Genomic DNA, 20,889 nt, shown 5'->3' on the forward strand with positions numbered 1-20,889 from the left:
TCCAGTTTTTGGGCTGTTCAGTCCTGTGCAATCCAAGATATGCTTATCAGATATGTGTGGTTGCCTTACTTAACATATTTAAAAATAACATTGCATATATAATAAAATACAACATTTATATCTTTAACATATGTCAAAGATTGAAATCATAGTGAAATTAATGAGTGAAATCAAACTTTGATCCTTTTAGTTTCATAATTATGAGACTTTAGTTTTGATATCAGGGGCAGGGTCAAATTTGTGTGAGGGGTGTGCATATGATTGAAACAAAATGAATAATTGTAACCGTGTACATTAAAGAAAGAAAGAAAGAAAGAAAGAAAGAAAGAAAGAAAGAAAGAGAATTTCAACGTACATAAATTTGTTTAAATGAGTCATTTTGCATTGGGACTACATACACTTGGGGAGTAATTTTTACAATGAAGTTTTATTTTATGTAAACTTCAGTAACTTTCACATTCACCTTTATAAAAGCAATTCTGTTTTTTGTTAACGTATAATAATAAACACATTTCAATGTTGTCTCTAAAAATAACTTGAATTTATTAAAATGTAACCAAATAAATTGTTTAGAGGAGTTCTGCTATTAATAAACTTAAGTTGGCAAACGACCAAAATTTGATGAGTCAACTTTGGGGTTTCAAGGAGGGACTTGGGTTTATCTTCTGCCTGACAGCAGTATAAAAAGCCAAACCCTCTTACTGTCAGTTCACAGAAGTTTGCTGCAAAGTCATCCTTCCACAATGAGCCTCACTGCCAAAGACAAAGCTGCCGTCAAAGACCTCTGGGCCAAGATCTCAGGAAAGTCTGATGACATTGGTCACGATGCTCTTTCTAGGTAAGTTGATTTATAATGGCTGTTGTTTATTGTTATGAAATGCTTTGTCCAGACATATATAAAAAATTTAAGGCATTGTGTCTCTACAGGATGCTGGTGGTTTATCCCCAGACCAAAAGTTACTTTTCTCACTGGAAGGACCTGAGCCCCGGTTCAGCCCCCGTGAGGAATCACGGAAAGGTTGTGATGTCTGGCGTTGCCCAGGCTGTCGAGAAAATCGATGACCTGACTGCCGGACTCCTGAGCCTCAGTGAGCTTCATGCTTTCCGGCTTCGTGTTGATCCTGCCAACTTCAAGGCAAGTGCAATATAAAAGAATACAAATTATTATGTTATGATTTCTGTTATACGCTCTTAGCCAGACTTAACTCATTTGTTCTTGTTTTTCCTGTAGATTTTATCCCACAACATTCTCGTGGTTTTGGCCCTCTTGTTCCCAACTGAATTCACCCCTGATGCTCATGTGGCTATGGACAAGTTCCTCTCTGCTGTGGCTCTGGCTCTGTCCGAAAAGTACCGATAAGCACTTGATAGTGTGTTCACTTCAGACGTGTCAGACGAATGCTAGCATGAATTTTCTGTCTTTCTGTGATGCAAAATAAATGCTTGTGAAAATTTTATCTTGACTTAATGTCTTATTTTATGTTTTGAACAAATGAAAAACAAAGGGTAGGCCTATTAATAAAAATGCCTTTTTGTTGTAATAAACAAAATGTGACAGACTGAATAAAAAATTCGCAATGGTAATATACACAGCACATGTTGAGAAATGTATCACTAAGTTTGGACAACTTAAAATGTGCTGCTTACAGTTTTTCTTGATTGCTTTGATGCAGTCATCAACTCAAACTCTACATGTATAAAACAGTTAACATACAGGCCTACAGTGGCACTCATGGTCAAAATGACACATTTTGTTTGCAAAGGACTCTAACCGCGCCAAACATTTAAAATATGAAACAAAAGCAAAATTTGCCTTCAAACAACACAACTTGCACAATCATTAGTGGACAACAAAATGCAAAATACTCATTACGAATCAGTACACCATTGCCTGTCCATGATGCCTATTGCCACTTGCCAGTGTCATTTTTTGTCTCTCTATATTGGCTGGGTCAAATTTGCCTTTTTGCAAAGAATTGGATCCAGAATAAGAAATACTTTGATACTTTTTTTTGATACATGTTAATTCAACAAAAAACCTTAAGTAGCTTGAACAAAGATTTCTTTGTTGAAGGGCGTCATTTGATTATTTTGTGTTCACTGAATGAAAAGAGCATAATCATTCAGCTAACAAATATTATTTTGTTGACTGGACTTTTTGTCCAATTCGTTCACCCAACTTGCCAAACTGAGTAATCTGAACAAGCAATAAAAAAAACAATGGTCGGAATGGTTCCCAGCATGCATTGCGACATGTTCACTTCTTTGGTTAATATTTACTAAAAAAGATGACTGTTTTAATGTTTGCTGGATTTATTTATGTTGTTATGTTGTTAATGTTAGTTATATGTTGTTTTTAGAGTAATTTTTAAAGAATTATGTTTGTTCATTGTTACCATGATTGAGGAGTGTGTGTTCAGTGTAGAGGGCAGCACAATGAGTTAGCGCTCATCATTGTTGCCTCACAGCAAAAAGGGTCTCTGGTTTAAGTCAGACAAAGACTTTGTTTATGAGACCTTTCTGTGTACACTCACACAGTCCAAAACATATAGATTAGTTAAATTAGGATGTACTAAATTACTCTTTACCCAACTTAGTCACTAGTTGAGTAAACATAAAAATTTGCTTATTACCTAATCAGTTGAAGTTGGTTCAACTTTTTGGTGTAAGTTGACATTACTCAGTAAATTGAGTTAGGTGAACTATATCATCCAAGAGTAAACTCAAAAAAGCTGTGCAGCAAGTTGCCTTGAAAATTTAAGTTAAGTCAACTTTTAATTTTTACAGTGCAGTTATGATTGTTTTTTTTTTAGATTTTAGCTTTGATTTGTTTTAACCTGTAAAATATTTTGATCTTTGGAGACTAAGCAGTTATCAAGTGGAGCAGTTTCTTTTGCGTATGTTTGTGAAGAATATGGCGTGCCTTTGCCTCAGTCAAAGTTATAAAATATTTTAAAACTTCAATGTTATTAACATTAATTAACATTAATATTCGTGATCAGGGTTTTGATTTTGCATATTATAACCATATTGTAATGCTATTAAATTACATTACAAGAAAAAAAGTACGAACATAAATGAATGTGTTTTCTTTAAAACCCTATTTGTAGGCTATTAGGCATTATTATCCTATTATCCTAAATTAAAAAAAATTGAGCACCCCTTATTATAATCTATTTGCCATAATGTCTTCATTTACTTGAACATTTACATAACTTTTCCAGTGACACAACAGAAAAGCGTGACATGCTCACGCTCAAACGCGGCAAAACGTGACATTTTCATAAGGTACAGCTAAGAACGACGTAGAGCTAAGAGGATCTACTAAAAATAACTTAGACCAAGATTTGATTTTTGTTTTAAAATGTCTGCAGAGGCAGCAAACCCATAAATGTAAAAAATAACAGAATGCACTGAATATCAAATATTCAAACATTTATTTGTTTTATCACAGAAGAACAAAATGTTTTGTTGAAACATCAGATGTCAGATTCTCTGTTTATCAGTCAAAGCATTGTTGGTCTCTAGTGGTATTGTCTTCTAAGAGAGGCGTTCACAACAGCGAGGAACTTCTGTAAAGCAGCCTGGACATCAGGGGTGAATGCAGCTCCCAGTTGTGCAGCGACAACAATGGTAATGCAGTCAGCCAACAGCTGTGGATGGACACAGATGATGTCATATAGAAAGACGAGTTTATAAGTGACAAGACTGCTATGAAGTAATGTATGATTTAATGGATGTGAATGGTAAATTACATTGAAGTTGTCAGGATCTACGTGAAGTTTCTCAGAGTGCAGCACACTTAATTCGGCATATGTCTCTTTGATGTTGTCCAAGTTCTTCAAAGCTTTCACCAATCCACCAACCACAACTTTACCGTGAGCAGCAACCATTGGGTTTCCCAGGATGGCAGCGGCGTTGTACAGGTTTCCAAACTTACCGAAGTAACGCTGGGTCCAGGGGTAGACGACAAGGCATCTGAAAGACACAAAGGAGAAACACTCAGGTAAAATGTTAGAAGTTTAAAAGTTAGTTGTATTAGTTTGGTTTTGTAAGTGTCAGGGTTTGATACCTGGTCAAGGCCTGATGACCAAGAGCATCGAGGTCTACTTTAGAGAAGATGTCCTGAAGAGTGGTGCACTCAAAGTCTGTCCACTGAACCATGTTTGCGACTGTGTAGTTTCAGACAAGTGTCTTTAACACAAGCTTAGAAGTCCTGTGAACAGATGGCTTCTCTCAGAAACTTTTAAATGCGCATCGAAACCACACCTCTTAGCAGGCTATTGGATGTCCAGTTTTTGGGCTGTTCAGTCCTGTGCAATCCAAGATATGCTTATCAGATATGTGTGGTTGCCTTACTTAACATATTTTAAAATAACATTGCATATATAATAAAATACAACATTTATATCTTTAAAGTTAACTCCGTAAGATTATGTCAAAGATTGAAATCATAGTGAAATTAATGAGTGAAATCAAACTTTGATGCTTTTAGTTTCATAATTATGAGACTTTAGTTTTGATATCAGGGGCAGGGTCACATTTGTGTAAGGGGTGTGCATATGATTGAAACAAAATGAATAATTGTAACCGTGTACATTAAAGAAAGAAAGAAAGAAAGAATTTCAATGTACAGAAATTTGTTTAAATGAGTCATTTTGCATTGGGACTACATACACTTGGAGAGTAATTTTTACAATGAAGTTTTATTTTATGTAAACTTCAGTAACTTTCACATTCACCTTTATAAAAGCAATTCTGTTTTTTGTAAAGGTATAATAATAAACAAATTTCAATGTTGTCTCTAAAAATAACTTGAATTTATTAAAATGTAACCAAATAAATTGTTTAGAGGAGTTCTGCTTTATGTCATTCATTAAATTCACTGCTATTGCTATTTATAAACTTAAGTTGGCAAACGACCAAAATTTGATGAGTCAACTTTGGTGTTTCAAGGAGGGACTTGGGTTTATCTTCTGCCTGACAGCAGTATAAAAAGTCAAACCCTCTTACTGTCAGTTCACAGGAGTTTGCTGCAAAGTCATCCTTCCACAATGAGCCTCACTGCCAAAGACAAAGCTGCCGTCAAAGACCTCTGGGCCAAGATCTCAGGAAAGTCTGATGACATTGGTCACGACGCTCTTTCTAGGTAAGCTGATTTATAATGGCTGTTGTTTATTGTTATGAAATGCTTTGTCCAGACATATATTAAAATTTAAGGCATTGTGTCTCTGCAGGATGCTGGTGGTTTATCCCCAGACCAAAAGTTACTTTTCTCACTGGAAGGACCTGAGCCCCGGTTCAGCCCCTGTGAGGAATCACGGAAAGGTTGTGATGTCTGGCGTTGCCCAGGCTGTCGAGAAAATCGATGACCTGACTGCCGGACTCCTGAGCCTCAGTGAGCTTCATGCTTTCCGGCTTCGTGTTGATCCTGCCAACTTCAAGGCAAGTGCAATAGAAAAGAATACAAATTATTATGTTATGATTTCTGTTATACGCTCTTAGCCAGACTAAACTCATTTGTTCTTGTTTTTCCTGTAGATTTTGTCCCACAACATTCTCGTGGTTTTGGCTCTCTTGTTCCCCACTGAATTCACCCCTGATGCTCATGTGGCTATGGACAAGTTCCTCTCTGCTGTGGCTCTGGCTCTGTCAGAAAAGTACCGATAAGCACTTGATAGTGTGTTCACTTCAGCCATGTCAGACGAATGCTAGCATGAATTTTCTGTCTTTCTGTGATGCAAAATAAATGCTTGTGAAAATTTATCTCGACTAAATGTCTTATTTAATGCTTTGAATAACGAAAAACACATCTGTGTTGTTATAAACAAAATGTGACACAGTCTAAATGCTAATTTTGGAACACACACGGCACATGTTAAGAAAAGGAACAATAACATTGGACTATTTAAAAAAAAAATTTGATTAACAACAACAACACAATAATAATAATAATGTGTCATTTAAAATGCATTGTAATGCGTGCATTTTAAAAATTGGACAAAACAACCATTAAAAATAAGCTAAAATAAGCAAAAATATTAAAATTAATATTATTTATAATATATTTAAAGGAACAGTATGTAGGATTGTGGCCAAAACTGGTATTGCAATCACAAAACGTGTGGCTAAAACTGGTACTGCAATCACACAGCTGGTGGCCAATATACCAAACGACAACATAAACATCAGTTGAGGGCTGCAACTCCACTTTTTAAATGACAATATCCTGGCCGGACTGCTGTTGTCAGTGATATAAGTATTTGAAATGAAAAGGATTTCTTAATGTCTAGTGACATTTCAGGGCCATTTAATGATTAATTGATATAAATTTCTTACATACTGTTCCTTTAAGCAATATCGTTCAAGTAGCAGTGTGATATAGGTCTATACCAGGGGTAGGCAAGTTCGGTCCAAGAGAGCCGCAGTCCTGCATATTTTAGCCTAAGCTCTGATAATGTAACCTGATGTCTAAATCCTAAAGACATTGATTAGCTTCTTCAGGTGTGTTTGATTAGAGTTGGAACTAAACTCTGCAGGACTGCGGCTCTCTAGGACCGAACTTGCCTACACCCGGTCTATACCATCACGGCTGTGATTAGGCCAGAAGCAATGACAGCCTTGACGATAGACCTATATCACACGACTCTGAGAGCGATATTGCTTTTATAAAACCGTTCGACAGCACACGTTTGAAAAAAGAAAACTAAAAACAAAAACGGAGTTATTTTAAAAGCCTCTTTGTTTGGGAACTACTTTCTTCCGCCACGGATTTGAAGGCAAGAATGACAGGTTACACTTTTGGCTGCTTTGAATCTCATAACTCAATAGACGAAATAGCAGTTTCTTAATATTACCATTTCTTGGTCACAAAGTGTAGTTTTAAGATTAGTTCAGTCGAGAATATATATGTATAATATCCAAATCTGCGGTCGATTAGTAAAGATAACGCCTATTTGAACGTTTGCTTAGAAAGATTTGATAAGTGAGAACCAGGGGGCGTATTACAGAAACATTCTATCTTAGGTCTTAACTTAAGATATGATGTGTTAAGTTAAGATTTTTCACAAATTCATATTACAGAAGCAAATCTTAAATTGATTTAGGATTCTCATCTTATTTCACCAAATCTTATCTCATCTCTAGTTAGGAAATCCCAAATCGCTTAATCATGTTCGGCTATCAACTGTCATGTCTGTTACCAAGCAACCAGCAATGCGTGAGCTGCTGCTACAGTAAACAAAAGAATTGTCCTTTTAATTTCAATGGACCAGAAAAATACATTTTATTAAATTCATAGTAATCATAGTCTGTGTCTTTCTGTATTAGTGTTTTAGCACATCATCTATCAGTTACCATTCAATTTAAACATTTAGCAAATGTGACTTACAAAAATTAAAAAAATTATTCTTCCTAAGTGCTAGGATACTATTGTACATTTCAACATTTGATAGAGACAAGAAATAGATGCTGAGTCAAGTGTGTACTGTATTCTCCCGCAGCTCTATCATAATGTGATTGTTTCAGCTGGCTCTCATTAAAGTTTTAAGTTAGGACACCTGTGAGGTTACCCTAAAGTTAAGACTGTTTTTAGGATGTTTTGTCAAGTTAGGATGCTTCTGTAATACCACTTTCCTATCTGCAGTTAAGATAAGATAATGCATTTAGGAACATCATTCTGTAATAGCTTTTGTCTTAAATGAGGTCCTAACTGAAATTACCATGGTTACCAAACAGTTAAGATAAGATTTTAAAGTTAGGACTTTTCTGTAATACGCCCCCAGAGCCATGAACGGACGTCAGTGTTCACTCGCCCGCTGACCACCGCCCTATCTGGGCTACATCTCTGACAGGGATTCCCTGGCTCTGATGTAGGCCATTGTTTGATGGTCAAAACCGAGATCAAATCAGCAGTATTTGGTGTCCTCTGCTGGAAAAACCAGAATACCAGCAAGACCAGCATATGTTGTGTTTTGGTGCTGGTTTGCTAGTGAACACCAGCTAAACCAGCACCAAACCAGCATAATTCCCATGCTGGTCCATGCTGATTTGATGCTGTTTTTTCTGCAGGGTCAAAAACTATTACTTGTTTTCTTATTCATAATTAATGTCTTTTGTGTTGTTATATCTCACAAAATTCGTGAAGTAGTCACGCATTTTTTTTGCTTAGTTTTGCGTGGCATTGTCATGTATTTCCACCATTTTACGTGCCCGTGCCACGACTTTCATTTTCTGTGTCAGTTTCATGTATTGATTACTCAATTGTTTTTCCTATTTTCTTAAAATTATCACTTCTGTTTAGGGTTAGAACAACTTTCTGGTACATAAAATGACATCCTTACCCAAACCTAACTCTAACCCTAACCAATACTGAAGGGGAAATCCTAACGCATACAGCAAAAAAGGGACCAATTGTCCCCACAAAGATAGGAATACCAGTATTATTGTGACCTTGTGGGGACATTTTGATTTCCCCATGAGGAAACAAGCTTATAAATCAAATAAAATGATGTTTCTTGAAAATGTGAAGTAGTTGAAGGGTTTCTGTGATGGTTGGGGTTAGGGACTGGGGTAGGTAAGGGGAATAGAATATACAGTTTGTATGGTATAAAATGCATTACGTCTATGGAATGTCCCCACTAAACTTGGAAACCAGAATCTGTGTGTGTGTGTGTGTGTGTGTGTGTATGCCATCAAAGAAGTTGATAAAATAATCAAAGGCATTGCAGATATGTGGGAATTTATCTTTGTCTATAAGCAAATAAAAGTGAAAAAACACTAAAGAGCTGAAATCAATTTAACCATTTATTCTGAACGTTCTTGGCTTGCCATCCACTTAACACAATGCAGGTGTTTTTAGTAATAAAATTAGAAAAAATGTCATTGGGAGAAACTTAAACAATGCTTAAAAAATGCCAACATCATATGCCAAACCCGAATAAACTGCATACAATTTTTGATAAAAAAAGATTATGCTAAACCTGAATAAACTGCATAAAATTTATAATAAAAAGATTTGTGATGTACCATCAGTTGTGGTCTTGACTGGTCTTGAAATAAAATTCAGTGTCCTCTTTGTCTGAGACCGAGACAAGACTGAGTGAAAATGCGGTCGATTCCAAGACGAGACCAAGACCTTTATAAAGTGAGACCGGTCTCGAGAAATGTTAGCTTAGTGTAGCGCAGCATAAGTTCTACCAGGAAACTTGAATGTTACGTCATTCATTTCACAAGGTGCAATCAATCACCCCTGATACTGAGAGTATATAAGCCTCGTACTCACCTGTCTTTGCGTTCGCAGATACTGATGCCAGCATTTACAACCCACCCTCCCTTACACCATCACCAGGCCGGTTCCGTCCATACTCGAGGGGGCTTAGATTCTGGCCTGTCTTCATCTTCAGACAGGAACCGCAAGAATCCGTAACCTTCGGATTTTAACTATGGTCGCCTTCGCCAAAGAACTATACTGTGTTACATTCCAGCCTTAGTTGCTAACTACTGTTTAATAAACTCATATCAATTCTTAACCTATCTTCGAGTCTTTCTGGTAGAACTACAACACTACTTGAAACTGACATGGAGTTTAGTCAAACCCTCTTACTTTGACATCATTCAACCGGGAAATAGAGGGCTGTAGTCCAAGGGGATATTGGACTTTAGGGGAAAGGGGAATTCTGTTGTTTTTCACACAATTTAATTATCTGTATACCGTTGTTTTTCACAATTTAACACTTAAAACAAGCAATGAAAAAGTCAAACTCTTAAAATACTCGGGGATCAAAAACAATATAAACATGACTCACTATTCTGGAGATGGTCTTAATTTTGATCATCATTTTTATCTTTGCTCAACAGTTTTAAGAAGATCTTCCGAAGCATCCACAGCCAAACTCATTAAATGTCTTGCACGTTTGCTTTGATTCAACGCCGTGCCGATACGTGAACCTGCACGATACATTTATTTTAAATTTAATAAAACAAAATTACAAGTGTTATCTCCTGTTACTGTATCCTTGCGCCTGGGCGGGAATTCTTTTATTTTAAATGTTTATCATCTTTAGTTGTCATTTTAAAAAGCCGCCTGTTTTCAGCAAATATTATATGAAATATTATATTATTTTAAGAAATTCGCAATTAATACCATTCAAAGCAGGACTTCTTTGTCAAGCGTATGTGTCGTAACAGAGAGCAGGTCATAATGATATCTCCTTATATGAAACAACTGATTTCACTCATCAGGCTCCTCGCTTGATCGTTTCTTTAATTAACCAACTAACAAACTTTCTGACATTTCTTATTTTCCCTCAGCTGTGCATATTTGATCAATTCACTCAAAATGTCACAATAGAAAATGATGCTTATATTTAAAAAGTTTTATACTGATTCGATCCTATATGTTATATTATTGCCTCTATAAAGTGACACTCAAACAAAAGTAATTATTTTAAGACTTTAAATGTATAAAGATGTATTTCAAACATGAAATTATTTTGGGTCCTATGAGCAGGGGTGTTGAACAAGACCTCGGGCCCTATGCATAGGCAGGTCTGATGGGCCCCCATGCCCCACCCCATCATATATTTTAGACTTTTCAAGGGCCCTCTCTTCCTTTGGGGCCCTGGTAATCAGTACTGGTTTTACCCCCAGTCCGACGCCCCTGCCTATGAGTGTCCCATATTATCATCCCACATTGTCCAGCAGTCAAACCCACATGGGACCCACACATTTTGCCCATGTTAAGTCCATGCCCACATGGATCCCATGCTGCCTATAGGACCCATGTGAGGTCCACATATCAATGTTGGGTGAGAGAGCAAACAGATTTAGTATAACAGATGCTAAAGATTTTAGATAATGTTAGTAACAGTCCATCTCTGTATTGCTCAAAAAGTGTGTTTGTGGCACTAATACAATTATGTGGGTAAATGCAAGGTTTGAAAAATGTAAGGGTGGCACCAACGCTGATCTAGCTTACCCCTTAGCAAATGTACAGTTGCACCCCTGGTTGCAACCACATGCAAAATTGTAATTTGGTGTATATATTGTACAACTTTTCACACTGCGTGCTATCAAGAGAATGCTGAATCTAACAATTGTTTAATTTACATTTATACATTGAAAGATGCTTTTATCCAAAGTGTATTTAAGACATAATTTTTATAGATAAGTGTTCCCCTGGGATTCAAGCTTATAAACTTGGCACTTTATTAAACCTGAATAAATTTATGAAATATTGAGCCCATATGAGAAGGGTAATGTAATTATGTTGTGCTGTGCCTTATAAACATGATCTATTAAAAATAACTTCAACCAAGATTTGAGTTTTGTTTAAATGTCTGAAGCAGAATTGAACCCATAAATGTAAAATATCACAGAATGCACTGAATATCAAATATTCAAACATTTATTTGTTTTATCACAGAAGAACAAAATGTTTTGTTGAAACATCAGATGTGAGATTCTCTGTTTATCAGTCAAAGCATTGTTGGTCGCTAGTGGTATTGTCTTCTAAGAGAGGCGTTCACAACAGCGAGGAACTTCTGTAAAGCAGCCTGGACATCAGGGGTGAATGCAGCTCCAAGTTGTGCAGCGACAACAATGGTAATGCAGTCAGCCAACAGCTGTGGATGGACACAGATGATGTTATATAGAAATATGAGTTTATAAGTGACAAGACTGCTATGAAATAATGTATGACTTAATGGATGTGGATGTTAAATTACCCTGAAGTTGTCAGGATCTACGTGGAGTTTCTCAGAGTGCAGCACGCTTAATTCGGCATATGTCTCTTTGATGTTGTCCAAGTTCTTCAAAGCTTTCACCAATCCACCAACCACAACTTTACCGTGAGCAGCAACCATTGGGTTTCCCAGGATGGCAGCGGCGTTGTACAGGTTTCCAAACTTACCAAAGTAACGCTGGGTCCAGGGGTAGACGACAAGACATCTAAATGACACAAAGAAGCATTTAATTAGTTTAGAAATTTGTTGTGTATAGGTTTTGTAAGTGTCAGGGTTTTATACCTTGCCAAGGCCTGATGACCAACGGTATCAAGGTCTAACTTGGAGAAGATGTCCTGAAGAGTGGTTCGCTCAAAGTCTGTCCACTGAACCATGTTTGCGACTGTGGAGTTTCAGACAAGTGTCTTTAACACAAGCTTAGAAGTCCTGTGAACAGATGAATTCTCTGAAAAACTTTTAAATGCGCATGGCAACCACGCCTCTTAGCAGGCTATTGGATGTCCAGTTTGTGGGCTGTTCAGTTGTGTGCACTCCAAGATATGCTTATCAAATATGTGTGTTAGCCTGCATTGTAGCCCAATATAATATTACTTAACCTTTAAACTTATTTTAAAATAACATTACACATATAATAAAAAATAGTGCTGGGCAAAGATTAATCACGATCAATCAGATACGAAATAAAAGTGATGTTTGGCATAATATATGGGTGTAGTTAATATGTATATATAAATACATACACATTCATGTAGAAACATTTACATGTGTGTGTATATATATATTTATTTATATTTTTATATAATCTATATTATATATATAAAAAAATCAGATTTAAATAAAAATCTAACATGAATATATGTATGTGTGTGGTTAAATATACATAATAATTACACACACGCATATATTATGCATAAAATTGCCTTTATTTTTTTAATCGCGATTAATCTTTGCCCAGCACTAAACAACATTGATATCTTTAATATTGACTCAGTAATATTATGTCAAAGATTTAAATTATAGTGAAATTAAACTTTGATGCTCCCAATTTCATAATTATAAATATCACATAATTATAATATATCATAGGGTCATTTTGAATTGGCAATTAAGTTTTATTTTATGTAAACTTCAGTTACTTTCACATTCACCTTTCTAAAAGCAATTCTATTTTTTGTAAACGTTTAATAAATAATTCAATGTCGTCTCTCAAAATAACTTTAATTTATTTGAAATGTAACCAAATAAATAGTTTAGAAGAGTGCCGATTATGTCGTTCATTAAATTCACTGCTATTAATAAAATGGAAGATGATCATGGCAATCAACCAAAATTTGATAAGTCAACTTTGGGGTTTCAAGGAGGGACTTGGGTTTATCTTCTGCCTGACAGCAGTATAAAAAGCCAAACCCTCTTACTGTCAGCTAACAGGAGTTTGCTGCAAAGTCATCCTTCCACAATGAGCCTCACTGCCAAAGACAAAGCTGCCGTCAAAGACCTCTGGGCCAAGGTCTCAGGAAAGTCTGATGACATTGGTCACGATGCTCTTGCTAGGTAAGCGGATTTATATTGGCTCTCGTTTATTATTATGATCTGTCCAAACATATTTAGTATTGAATGCATTTATTCTCTGCAGGATGCTGGTTGTTTATCCCCAGACCAAAACCTACTTTTCTCACTGGAAGGACCTGAGCCCCGGTTCAGCCCCAGTGAGGAATCACGGAAAGGTTGTAATGTCTGGCGTTGCCCTGGCTGTCGAGAAAATCGATGACCTGACTGCCGGACTCCTGAGCCTCAGTGAGCTTCATGCTTTCCAGCTTCGTGTTGATCCTGCCAACTTCAAGGCAAGTGCAATAAAAATAAATCCAAATTATGCTACGATTGCAACTTTCTGATATGTGCTCGTAGAGTAACCTCGTTTGTTTCTTTTATTTTTTTGTAGATTTTGTCCCACAACATACTCGTGGTTTTGGCCCTCTTGTTCCCCACTGAATTCACCCCTGATGCTCATGTGGCTATGGACAAGTTCCTCTCTGCCCTGGCTCTGGCTCTGTCCGAAAAATACCGATAAGCACTTGATAGTGTGTTCATTTCAGACGCGTCAGACGAATGCCAGCACGAATATTCTGTCTTTCTGTGATGCAATAAATGCTTTTCAAACTTTAACTTGACCAAATGTCTTATTTTAGTCTTCAATAATCAACAAACAAACTAAAAAATATCACGTGTGTCAGTTAACTGTGTTTAAAAACACGATGTTGTTATAAAAATCGCAAATATATTGTACAATGAACATATTAGTCTTTCGAAAACTCTCTTGAGACCATTACAATTGTGGTGTTTAAAAGAAAAAAAAAGAAAAATAAATAAAACGAAGCAAAACAAATGTACAATATCAAAATGACAAACTCTTATTCATTTTGTTGTTTTTTTCTTAAAATGATCTTCCTGCATTTTTTCTTAAAATGATACATTTTATGTACCCAATAACTGTGTAACTGCTGTAGTCTAGGCCTATTGAACATTATTTTTCACTGTAGTTAAATTCGGATTGGCAATATTTGTATATTGTTGTATTTATTTCTTAAATGAAACCATGGAACATTTTGCAGGATATAAAGAACACTGGTTCAGAAGCACTTCCTGTTTTTTTTCTAACACAGAACAAAATATGAATATTAATTAATATATAACAGAATACAACCAGAAAAGTTAGAACTGATAAAAAATGTCAAACAAATGTTAACTAAAAAGCTTAAAAACATCAGGAATTGCTTCTGGCCATGTTTTTTACATCTTGCAAAATGGTCTATATTTAATTAACTGGCTTTGTCCTGAATAGTAGTATTTTACCGACAAAATTTGTTCTTTGCTTGACACAATTCATTTACGTTTGTTTACCAAAACAAGAACTCAGATCAATTCAATTATTTTTTGTAAGAAAGAAATTGCGTACAAATGTTTTCGTAAAATATTACATCGAGGCATATTTCCCTTATTTGAGGCACTTCGAAACTTTATCACGTTAACAATTAACTTGCGGTTGCCAACACAGCAGAGTTTTTTTCTTTTTAATATAATCAACTATTACAAATATGAATTTTGTTTATTTTGTAATGATGTACATAACTAACTTTTCACTTAACCTATTACATTTGTACATGTTTTTACAAAATTTGTTTTATTTTTTCAATCAGATTTTGTATATGTGTAACATGAGAAAAAATGTTGTGTTATAAGATGCCGTAATAAAAATATCACACCATGTTAAGAAAATACTTTGAAAGAACAAAATATATTTTTACTTGACATCATTTTATAAAATAATTCTCAGTAATGTCTTAATATATTAACTGTGTCACCATGAAACTGAAAATTAATAGTACATATAGGCCTAAGCTTAGTTAAATATTGATCAAATATTGAGCCCATTTAAGAAGGATAATGCAATTATGTTGTGTTGTACTTAATAAACATGATATAATAAATATAACTTATATTAAGATTTGAGTTTTGTTTTAAAATGTCTGGAACAGAAGCGAACCCATACATGTAAAAAAGATCACAGAATGAAACAAATGTTGAATATTGAACATTTATTTGTTTTAACACAGAAGAACAAAATGTTTTTTTGAAACATCAGATGTCAGATTCTCTGTTTATCAGTCAAAGCATTGTTGGTCTCTAGTGGTATTGTCTTCTAAGAGAGGCGTTCACAACAGCGAGGAACTTCTGTAAAGCAGCCTGGACATCAGGGGTGAATGCAGCTCCCAGTTGTGCAGCGACAACAATGGTAATACAGTCAGCCAACAGCTGTGGATGGACACAGATGATGTTATATAGAAATACAAGTTTATAAGTGACAAGACTGCTATGAAATAATGTATGATTTAATGGATGTCAAATTACCCTGAAGTTGTCAGGGTCTACGTGGAGTTTCTCAGAGTGCAGCACACTTAATTCGGCATATGTCTCTTTGATGTTGTCCAAGTTCTTCAAAGCTTTCACCAATCCACCAACGACAACTTTACCGTGAGCAGCAACGTTTGGGTTTCCCAAGATGGCAGCGGCGTTGTACAGGTTTCCAAACTTACCGAAGTAACGCTGGGTCCAGGGGTAGACGACAAGGCATCTGAAAGACACAAAGAAGAAGCACTCAGTTATAATGTTAGAAGTTTAGAAGTTAGTTGTATTAGTTTGGTTTTGTAAGTGTCAGGGTTTGATACCTTGCCAATGCCTGATGACCAAGGGCATCGAGGTCTACTTTGGAGAAGATGTCCTGAAGAGTGGTGCGCTCAAAGTCTGTCCACTGAACCATGTTTGCGACTGTGTAGTCTTGAACACAAGCTTAGAAGTCCTGTGAATGGTTTCTCTGAGAAACTTTTAAATACGCATCGAAACCACGCCTCTTGTCGTGTGTAATCCAAGATATGCTTATCAGATTTGTGGATTATGTTGCCTTAAAGTGTTTCTTATTTCTTCACATTTAAACCCATTTAAATACAAGACGTCTATTTTTAAATTATTTTAAAGAATACAAGTTTTTCTATTTATCTGAAAGCACAGGAAATTCTAAAGAGGGGCAATGATTTTTACATTTTGAATACACTATCAAGGCGTATAAATGAATTCATTTAATTAATAAATTGTTAACATTTTTACATAAAATACAACAAGAAAGAAAAAGAAAGAAAGCATGTGGTAAAAGTAAGCATGTTGTTGTTAAAAAATCACTTAAACTTTCAGCAACTTCTTAAAATGTAACCAAATAAATCAGCTTGTTTCATTCATTAAATTCACTGCTGTTAATAATGTGGAAGATGTGATGGCAATTGACCAAAATTTGATGAGTCAACTTTGGGGTTTCAAGGAGGGACTTGGGTTTATCTTCTGCCTGACAGCAGTATAAAAAGCCAAACCCTCTTACTGTCAGTTCACAGAAGTTTGCTGCAAAGTCATCCTTCCACAATGAGCCTCACTGCCAAAGACAAAGCTGCCGTCAAAGACCTCTGGGCCAAGGTCTCAGGAAAGTCTGATGACATTGGTCACGATGCTCTTTCTAGGTAAGTTGATTTATAATGGCTGTTGTTTATTATTATGAAATGCTCTGTCCGGACATTAAAATTGAATGAATTTTGTCTCTGCAGGATGCTGGTGGTTTATCCCCAGACCAAAACCTACTTTTCTCACTGGAAGGACCTGAGCCCCGGTTCAGCCCCCGTGAGGAATCACGGAAAGGTTGTAATGTCTGGCGTTGCCCAGGCTGTCGAGAAAATCGATGACCTGACTGCCGGACTCCTGAGCCTCAGTGAGCTTCATGCTTTCCAGCTTCGTGTTGATCCTGCCAACTTCAAGGCAAGTGCAATTAAAATAAATCTAAATTATGCTACGATTTCTAAACTATGCTCCTAGTAACCTCATTTGGTTTTTTTTTGTTTCTGTAGATTTTGTCCCACAACATACTCGTGGTTTTGGCCCTCTTGTTCCCCACTGAATTCACCCCTGATGCTCATGTGGCTATGGACAAGTTCCTCTCTGCCCTGGCTCTGGCTCTGTCCGAAAAGTACCGATAAGCACTTTATAGTGTGTTCACATCAGACGCGTCAGACGAATGCCAGCATGAATGTTCTGTCTTTCTGTGATGCAATAAATGCTTGTCAAATTTTAAGTCGACTAAATGTCTTATTTCACTTACTTCTTAAAAAACAAACAACTACAACAAAACAAACAAACAAACAAACAAACAAACAAACAAACAAACAAACAAAGAGAACAAAAACAAACAAACCAACAGAAAAAAAACTCATGTGTGTCAATAAACTGTTTTTAAACACCATTTGTCATTAAAAAAAATCGCAACAAATAAATAAATAATAATAATAATAATAAAATTGTGCAAAGCAAAAATGAAAAGCTTTTGTTAGTTTTGTTGGTTATTACTCAATATCTCAAATACAAAATAACTAAAACATATTTTTCCAGCTTACATAATTTACCTAACTAAATTCTACTTTTCATATTTTTTAATAGATGGACTTCTTAGTTGAAGATTTTAAAAAGTTTTTTTTTAATATGGTAGAGTTTAGAATGCGAAAATTATTAATTTGATTTATCCAATAATTGTGTAAATGTTATGTTGTATTGAAAATTATTTTTGCTTCTGTATTATAATGTAATTTTCTTTCAATGTTGTATTTAGTTCTTAAATTAAATATATTAAATTGACTGACTTTGGCAAGTATAGCATTAACAGAATGTAATCTTTATGTTACACAATTATTTAAAGTTTGTTTACCAAGACAAAAACTCAAGTTATTTTTTGTCAGAAAAGATTGCGTAAAAAGCTTCTTTAATTCCTAATAAAATATTAAATCGTGGCATATTTATCTTATTTCGAAACGTTATTAGACTACCAGTTAACTTATGCTAAAATAACATCCCTTTAAAACATAATCCACTATTCCAAAAACAATTTAATTATATTACAAATATGCATTTTGTGTATTATTATTTTTTATTTGCCTATGAAAGTCACTCAATTTTCACTAAACGGGATGTTACGATTTGATTTCTTTGTGATTTATATAGAAGTGTAAACATGACCAAAACATGTTGTGTTCAAGGGGCCATAATTAAAATTATATCAAAGTATATTTAGAAAAGACAGAACAAAATATGTATTTACGTGACCCTTTTTCTAGTTCTCAGTAGTGCAGTAATGTCTTAAATAGTAACTTTCATCATTAAACTGATAAATAATAATCCATTAAAACTTTGCGCTTATAGCTGCACGAATTGAGACCAAAATTTAATGTGATTATGTTGTGTTGTATGCCTAAAAAATGGTATTAAAAATAACTTCAACCAAGATTTGAGTTTTGTTATTAAATGTCTGAAGCGGAAACGAACCCATAAATGTAAAAGATCACAGAATGCACTAAATATTAAATATTGAAACATTTATTTGCTTTAACACAGAAGAACAAAATGTTTTGTTGAAACATCAGATGTCAGATTCTCTGTTTATCAGTCAAAGCATTGTTGGTCTCTAGTGGTATTGTCTCCTAAGAGAGGCGTTCACAACAGCGAGGAACTTCTGTAAAGCAGCCTGGACATCAGGGGTGAATGCAGCTCCCAGTTGTGCAGCGACAACAATGGTAATGCAGTCAGCCAACAGCTGTGGATGGACACAGATGATGTTATATAGAAATACAAGTTTATAAGTGACAAGACTGCTATGAAATAATCAACTAATGTATGATTTAATGGATGTTAAATTACCCTGAAGTTGTCAGGGTCTACGTGGAGTTTCTCAGAGTGCAGCACACTTAATTCGGCATATGTCTCTTTGATGTTGTCCAAGTTCTTCAAAGCTTTCACCAATCCACCAACCACAACTTTACCGTGAGCAGCAACGTTTGGGTTTCCCAGGATGGCAGCGGCGTTGTACAGGTTTCCAAACTTACCGAAGTAACGCTGGGTCCAGGGGTAGACGACAAGGCATCTGAAAGATACAAAGGAAAAATACTAAGTTAAAATGTTAGAAGTTTAGAAGTTAGTTGTATAAGTTTGGTTTTGTAAGTGTCAGGGTTTGATACCTTGCCAATGCCTGATGACCAAGGGCATCGAGGTCTACTTTGGAGAAGATGTTCTGAAGAGTGGTGCGCTCAAAGTCTGTCCACTGAACCATGTTTGCGACTGTGAAGTTTCAGACAAGTGTCTTTAACACAAGCTTAGACATCCTGACAGGTGGTTTCTCTGAGAAACTTTTAAATGCGCATCATCACCACGCCTCTTAGCAGGCTATTGGGTGTCCAGTTTGAGGGCTGGTTCTGTCGTGTACAATCCAAGATATAACTTACAGATACAGATATGCGTGTACATTTGCATTATACCCTATTACGGTCTAACAAATTCAGAAATCAGCGTTTCGTTAAAAATAGTTGCAGAGTAAGTGATTCAAATGAAGAAAAAAGTTTATTTTAATACGCGAGGAAAATAAAGATATTGGATTTTATGTTGTTAACGTAAAACTTTTAAACAATTTGAATTATGTTCAAAATATATTAAACTGACATGACATATCAAAACATGGAATAATGGAAAAGCCACATGATGGCTTAAAAACACACCGAATATACTTAAAGGGAAATTTCATGTAAGTAAAATAGAAATTTCTTAACAGTAAAAATGTTAAAGTTGTACAACTTAAAAGTCGAATACATTGACATAATGTTTTACAATATGTTATTAGTGGGACTATTTTCATGTTCAGTTAAGCTATAGCAAGGCATGACTTTAATACCCATACGGTTATTGCTCTACTCTACTGCCAGTCTTATTGCGTCCCCTGTTGTCGGTGAAAATTCATGTGACTGGCAGTAAAAGGCCATATTTAACCTTACTCTTACTTTAAGCAGTAGAGGGCACTCTGTAATTTTATGCAGCAGAGGACACGCTCTCTAATATTAACCAGCAGAGGGCGCACTTTCGTTTTATGGACACACTCATTTTACAGTTTTTTACGATTGCTTACACACTAAAATCAAACTTTTCCCACAATTAGCAAAACCTTACACTCAAGGAGCAAAACACAAGGCTTGATTTGCACAACTGTAAGCACATTGTCAGCTTCACACTATTTGCAAAACATTACACACAGTGATTTGCAAAACACTAAACACACTTGTATACATTAGACACAGAAGTATATCAGGATGTCACTTCCTTGCAATACCAAAGCACTGACTGTCAAATGACCACACTTATGAGCCAATCGGTTAAACACAGCCATCAGGTGCCCAAACACACTGATGCTAAATTGTAGACATACCAATCAGGTTTAAGCACTATAAAAATGCAGCAGGTCCTGCATGAATTCATATGTATTGATGAGACAGGGTTCAAAATCACAAAAGCAAGAAGGAGAGGCAGAAATATCATTGGCCACCGGGCTATAATCAGTGTCCCAGGGCAAAGTGAAAGTATTTCACAGCATGCGGTTCTCCTCCATCATGCCAAAATGGGCCCTTAGAACACATCTCACATTTTCTCATTTTTGGACCGATTGCACCACATTGTCACAGCAAGTATGAAATGCACCAGATACAATACACTGTCATCTGGGACAATGTGTCATTCCACCACT

At 35.7% G+C, this 20,889-nt stretch overlaps 8 protein-coding genes across 8 annotated transcripts; 4 read left to right on the plus strand and 4 right to left on the minus strand.

The window, feature by feature from the left end:
- The first annotated feature begins 718 nt into the window (after window positions 1-718).
- Window positions 719-1,420, plus strand: LOC135745403 (hemoglobin embryonic subunit alpha-like). The gene is made up of 3 exons (XM_065264021.1): window positions 719-838; window positions 928-1,135; window positions 1,232-1,420. The coding sequence occupies exons 1-3, from the start codon at window positions 744-746 to the stop codon at window positions 1,358-1,360; spliced, it is 432 nt and encodes a 143-aa protein (XP_065120093.1). The 5' UTR covers window positions 719-743; the 3' UTR covers window positions 1,361-1,420.
- Window positions 1,421-3,458: 2,038 nt separating this feature from the next.
- On the minus strand, window positions 3,459-4,274 carry LOC135744615 (hemoglobin subunit beta-2-like). The gene is made up of 3 exons (XM_065263217.1): window positions 4,073-4,274; window positions 3,756-3,978; window positions 3,459-3,653 (listed from the first exon to the last, which is right to left on the minus strand). Exons 1-3 carry the CDS (start codon window positions 4,162-4,164, stop codon window positions 3,525-3,527), a joined length of 444 nt encoding a protein of 147 aa, XP_065119289.1. The 5' UTR covers window positions 4,165-4,274; the 3' UTR covers window positions 3,459-3,524.
- A 549-nt stretch (window positions 4,275-4,823) lies between these two features.
- Window positions 4,824-5,721, plus strand: LOC135743865 (hemoglobin embryonic subunit alpha-like). The gene is made up of 3 exons (XM_065262084.2): window positions 4,824-5,149; window positions 5,238-5,445; window positions 5,542-5,721. Exons 1-3 carry the CDS (start codon window positions 5,055-5,057, stop codon window positions 5,668-5,670), a joined length of 432 nt encoding a protein of 143 aa, XP_065118156.1. The 5' UTR covers window positions 4,824-5,054; the 3' UTR covers window positions 5,671-5,721.
- Window positions 5,722-11,495: 5,774 nt separating this feature from the next.
- LOC135743081 (hemoglobin subunit beta-2-like) lies at window positions 11,496-12,118 on the minus strand. The gene is made up of 3 exons (XM_065260995.1): window positions 12,027-12,118; window positions 11,727-11,949; window positions 11,496-11,624 (listed from the first exon to the last, which is right to left on the minus strand). The coding sequence occupies exons 1-3, from the start codon at window positions 12,116-12,118 to the stop codon at window positions 11,496-11,498; spliced, it is 444 nt and encodes a 147-aa protein (XP_065117067.1).
- A 1,057-nt stretch (window positions 12,119-13,175) lies between these two features.
- On the plus strand, window positions 13,176-13,869 carry LOC135741640 (hemoglobin embryonic subunit alpha-like). Its single transcript, XM_065260528.1, has 3 exons — window positions 13,176-13,295; window positions 13,378-13,585; window positions 13,684-13,869. Exons 1-3 carry the CDS (start codon window positions 13,201-13,203, stop codon window positions 13,810-13,812), a joined length of 432 nt encoding a protein of 143 aa, XP_065116600.1. The 5' UTR covers window positions 13,176-13,200; the 3' UTR covers window positions 13,813-13,869.
- A 1,523-nt stretch (window positions 13,870-15,392) lies between these two features.
- Window positions 15,393-16,105, minus strand: LOC135740868 (hemoglobin subunit beta-2-like). Its single transcript, XM_065259753.1, has 3 exons — window positions 15,968-16,105; window positions 15,651-15,873; window positions 15,393-15,554 (listed from the first exon to the last, which is right to left on the minus strand). Exons 1-3 carry the CDS (start codon window positions 16,057-16,059, stop codon window positions 15,426-15,428), a joined length of 444 nt encoding a protein of 147 aa, XP_065115825.1. The 5' UTR covers window positions 16,060-16,105; the 3' UTR covers window positions 15,393-15,425.
- Window positions 16,106-16,695: 590 nt separating this feature from the next.
- On the plus strand, window positions 16,696-17,376 carry LOC135740150 (hemoglobin embryonic subunit alpha-like). Its single transcript, XM_065258666.2, has 3 exons — window positions 16,696-16,804; window positions 16,889-17,096; window positions 17,186-17,376. Exons 1-3 carry the CDS (start codon window positions 16,710-16,712, stop codon window positions 17,312-17,314), a joined length of 432 nt encoding a protein of 143 aa, XP_065114738.1. The 5' UTR covers window positions 16,696-16,709; the 3' UTR covers window positions 17,315-17,376.
- A 1,380-nt stretch (window positions 17,377-18,756) lies between these two features.
- LOC135739168 (hemoglobin subunit beta-2-like) lies at window positions 18,757-19,533 on the minus strand. Its single transcript, XM_065257727.1, has 3 exons — window positions 19,340-19,533; window positions 19,023-19,245; window positions 18,757-18,918 (listed from the first exon to the last, which is right to left on the minus strand). Exons 1-3 carry the CDS (start codon window positions 19,429-19,431, stop codon window positions 18,790-18,792), a joined length of 444 nt encoding a protein of 147 aa, XP_065113799.1. The 5' UTR covers window positions 19,432-19,533; the 3' UTR covers window positions 18,757-18,789.
- Window positions 19,534-20,889: the final 1,356 nt, after the last annotated feature.

This window comes from Paramisgurnus dabryanus, chromosome 3 (genome assembly GCF_030506205.2).
Source record: "Paramisgurnus dabryanus chromosome 3, PD_genome_1.1, whole genome shotgun sequence".
Lineage (NCBI taxonomy): Eukaryota > Metazoa > Chordata > Actinopteri > Cypriniformes > Cobitidae > Paramisgurnus > Paramisgurnus dabryanus.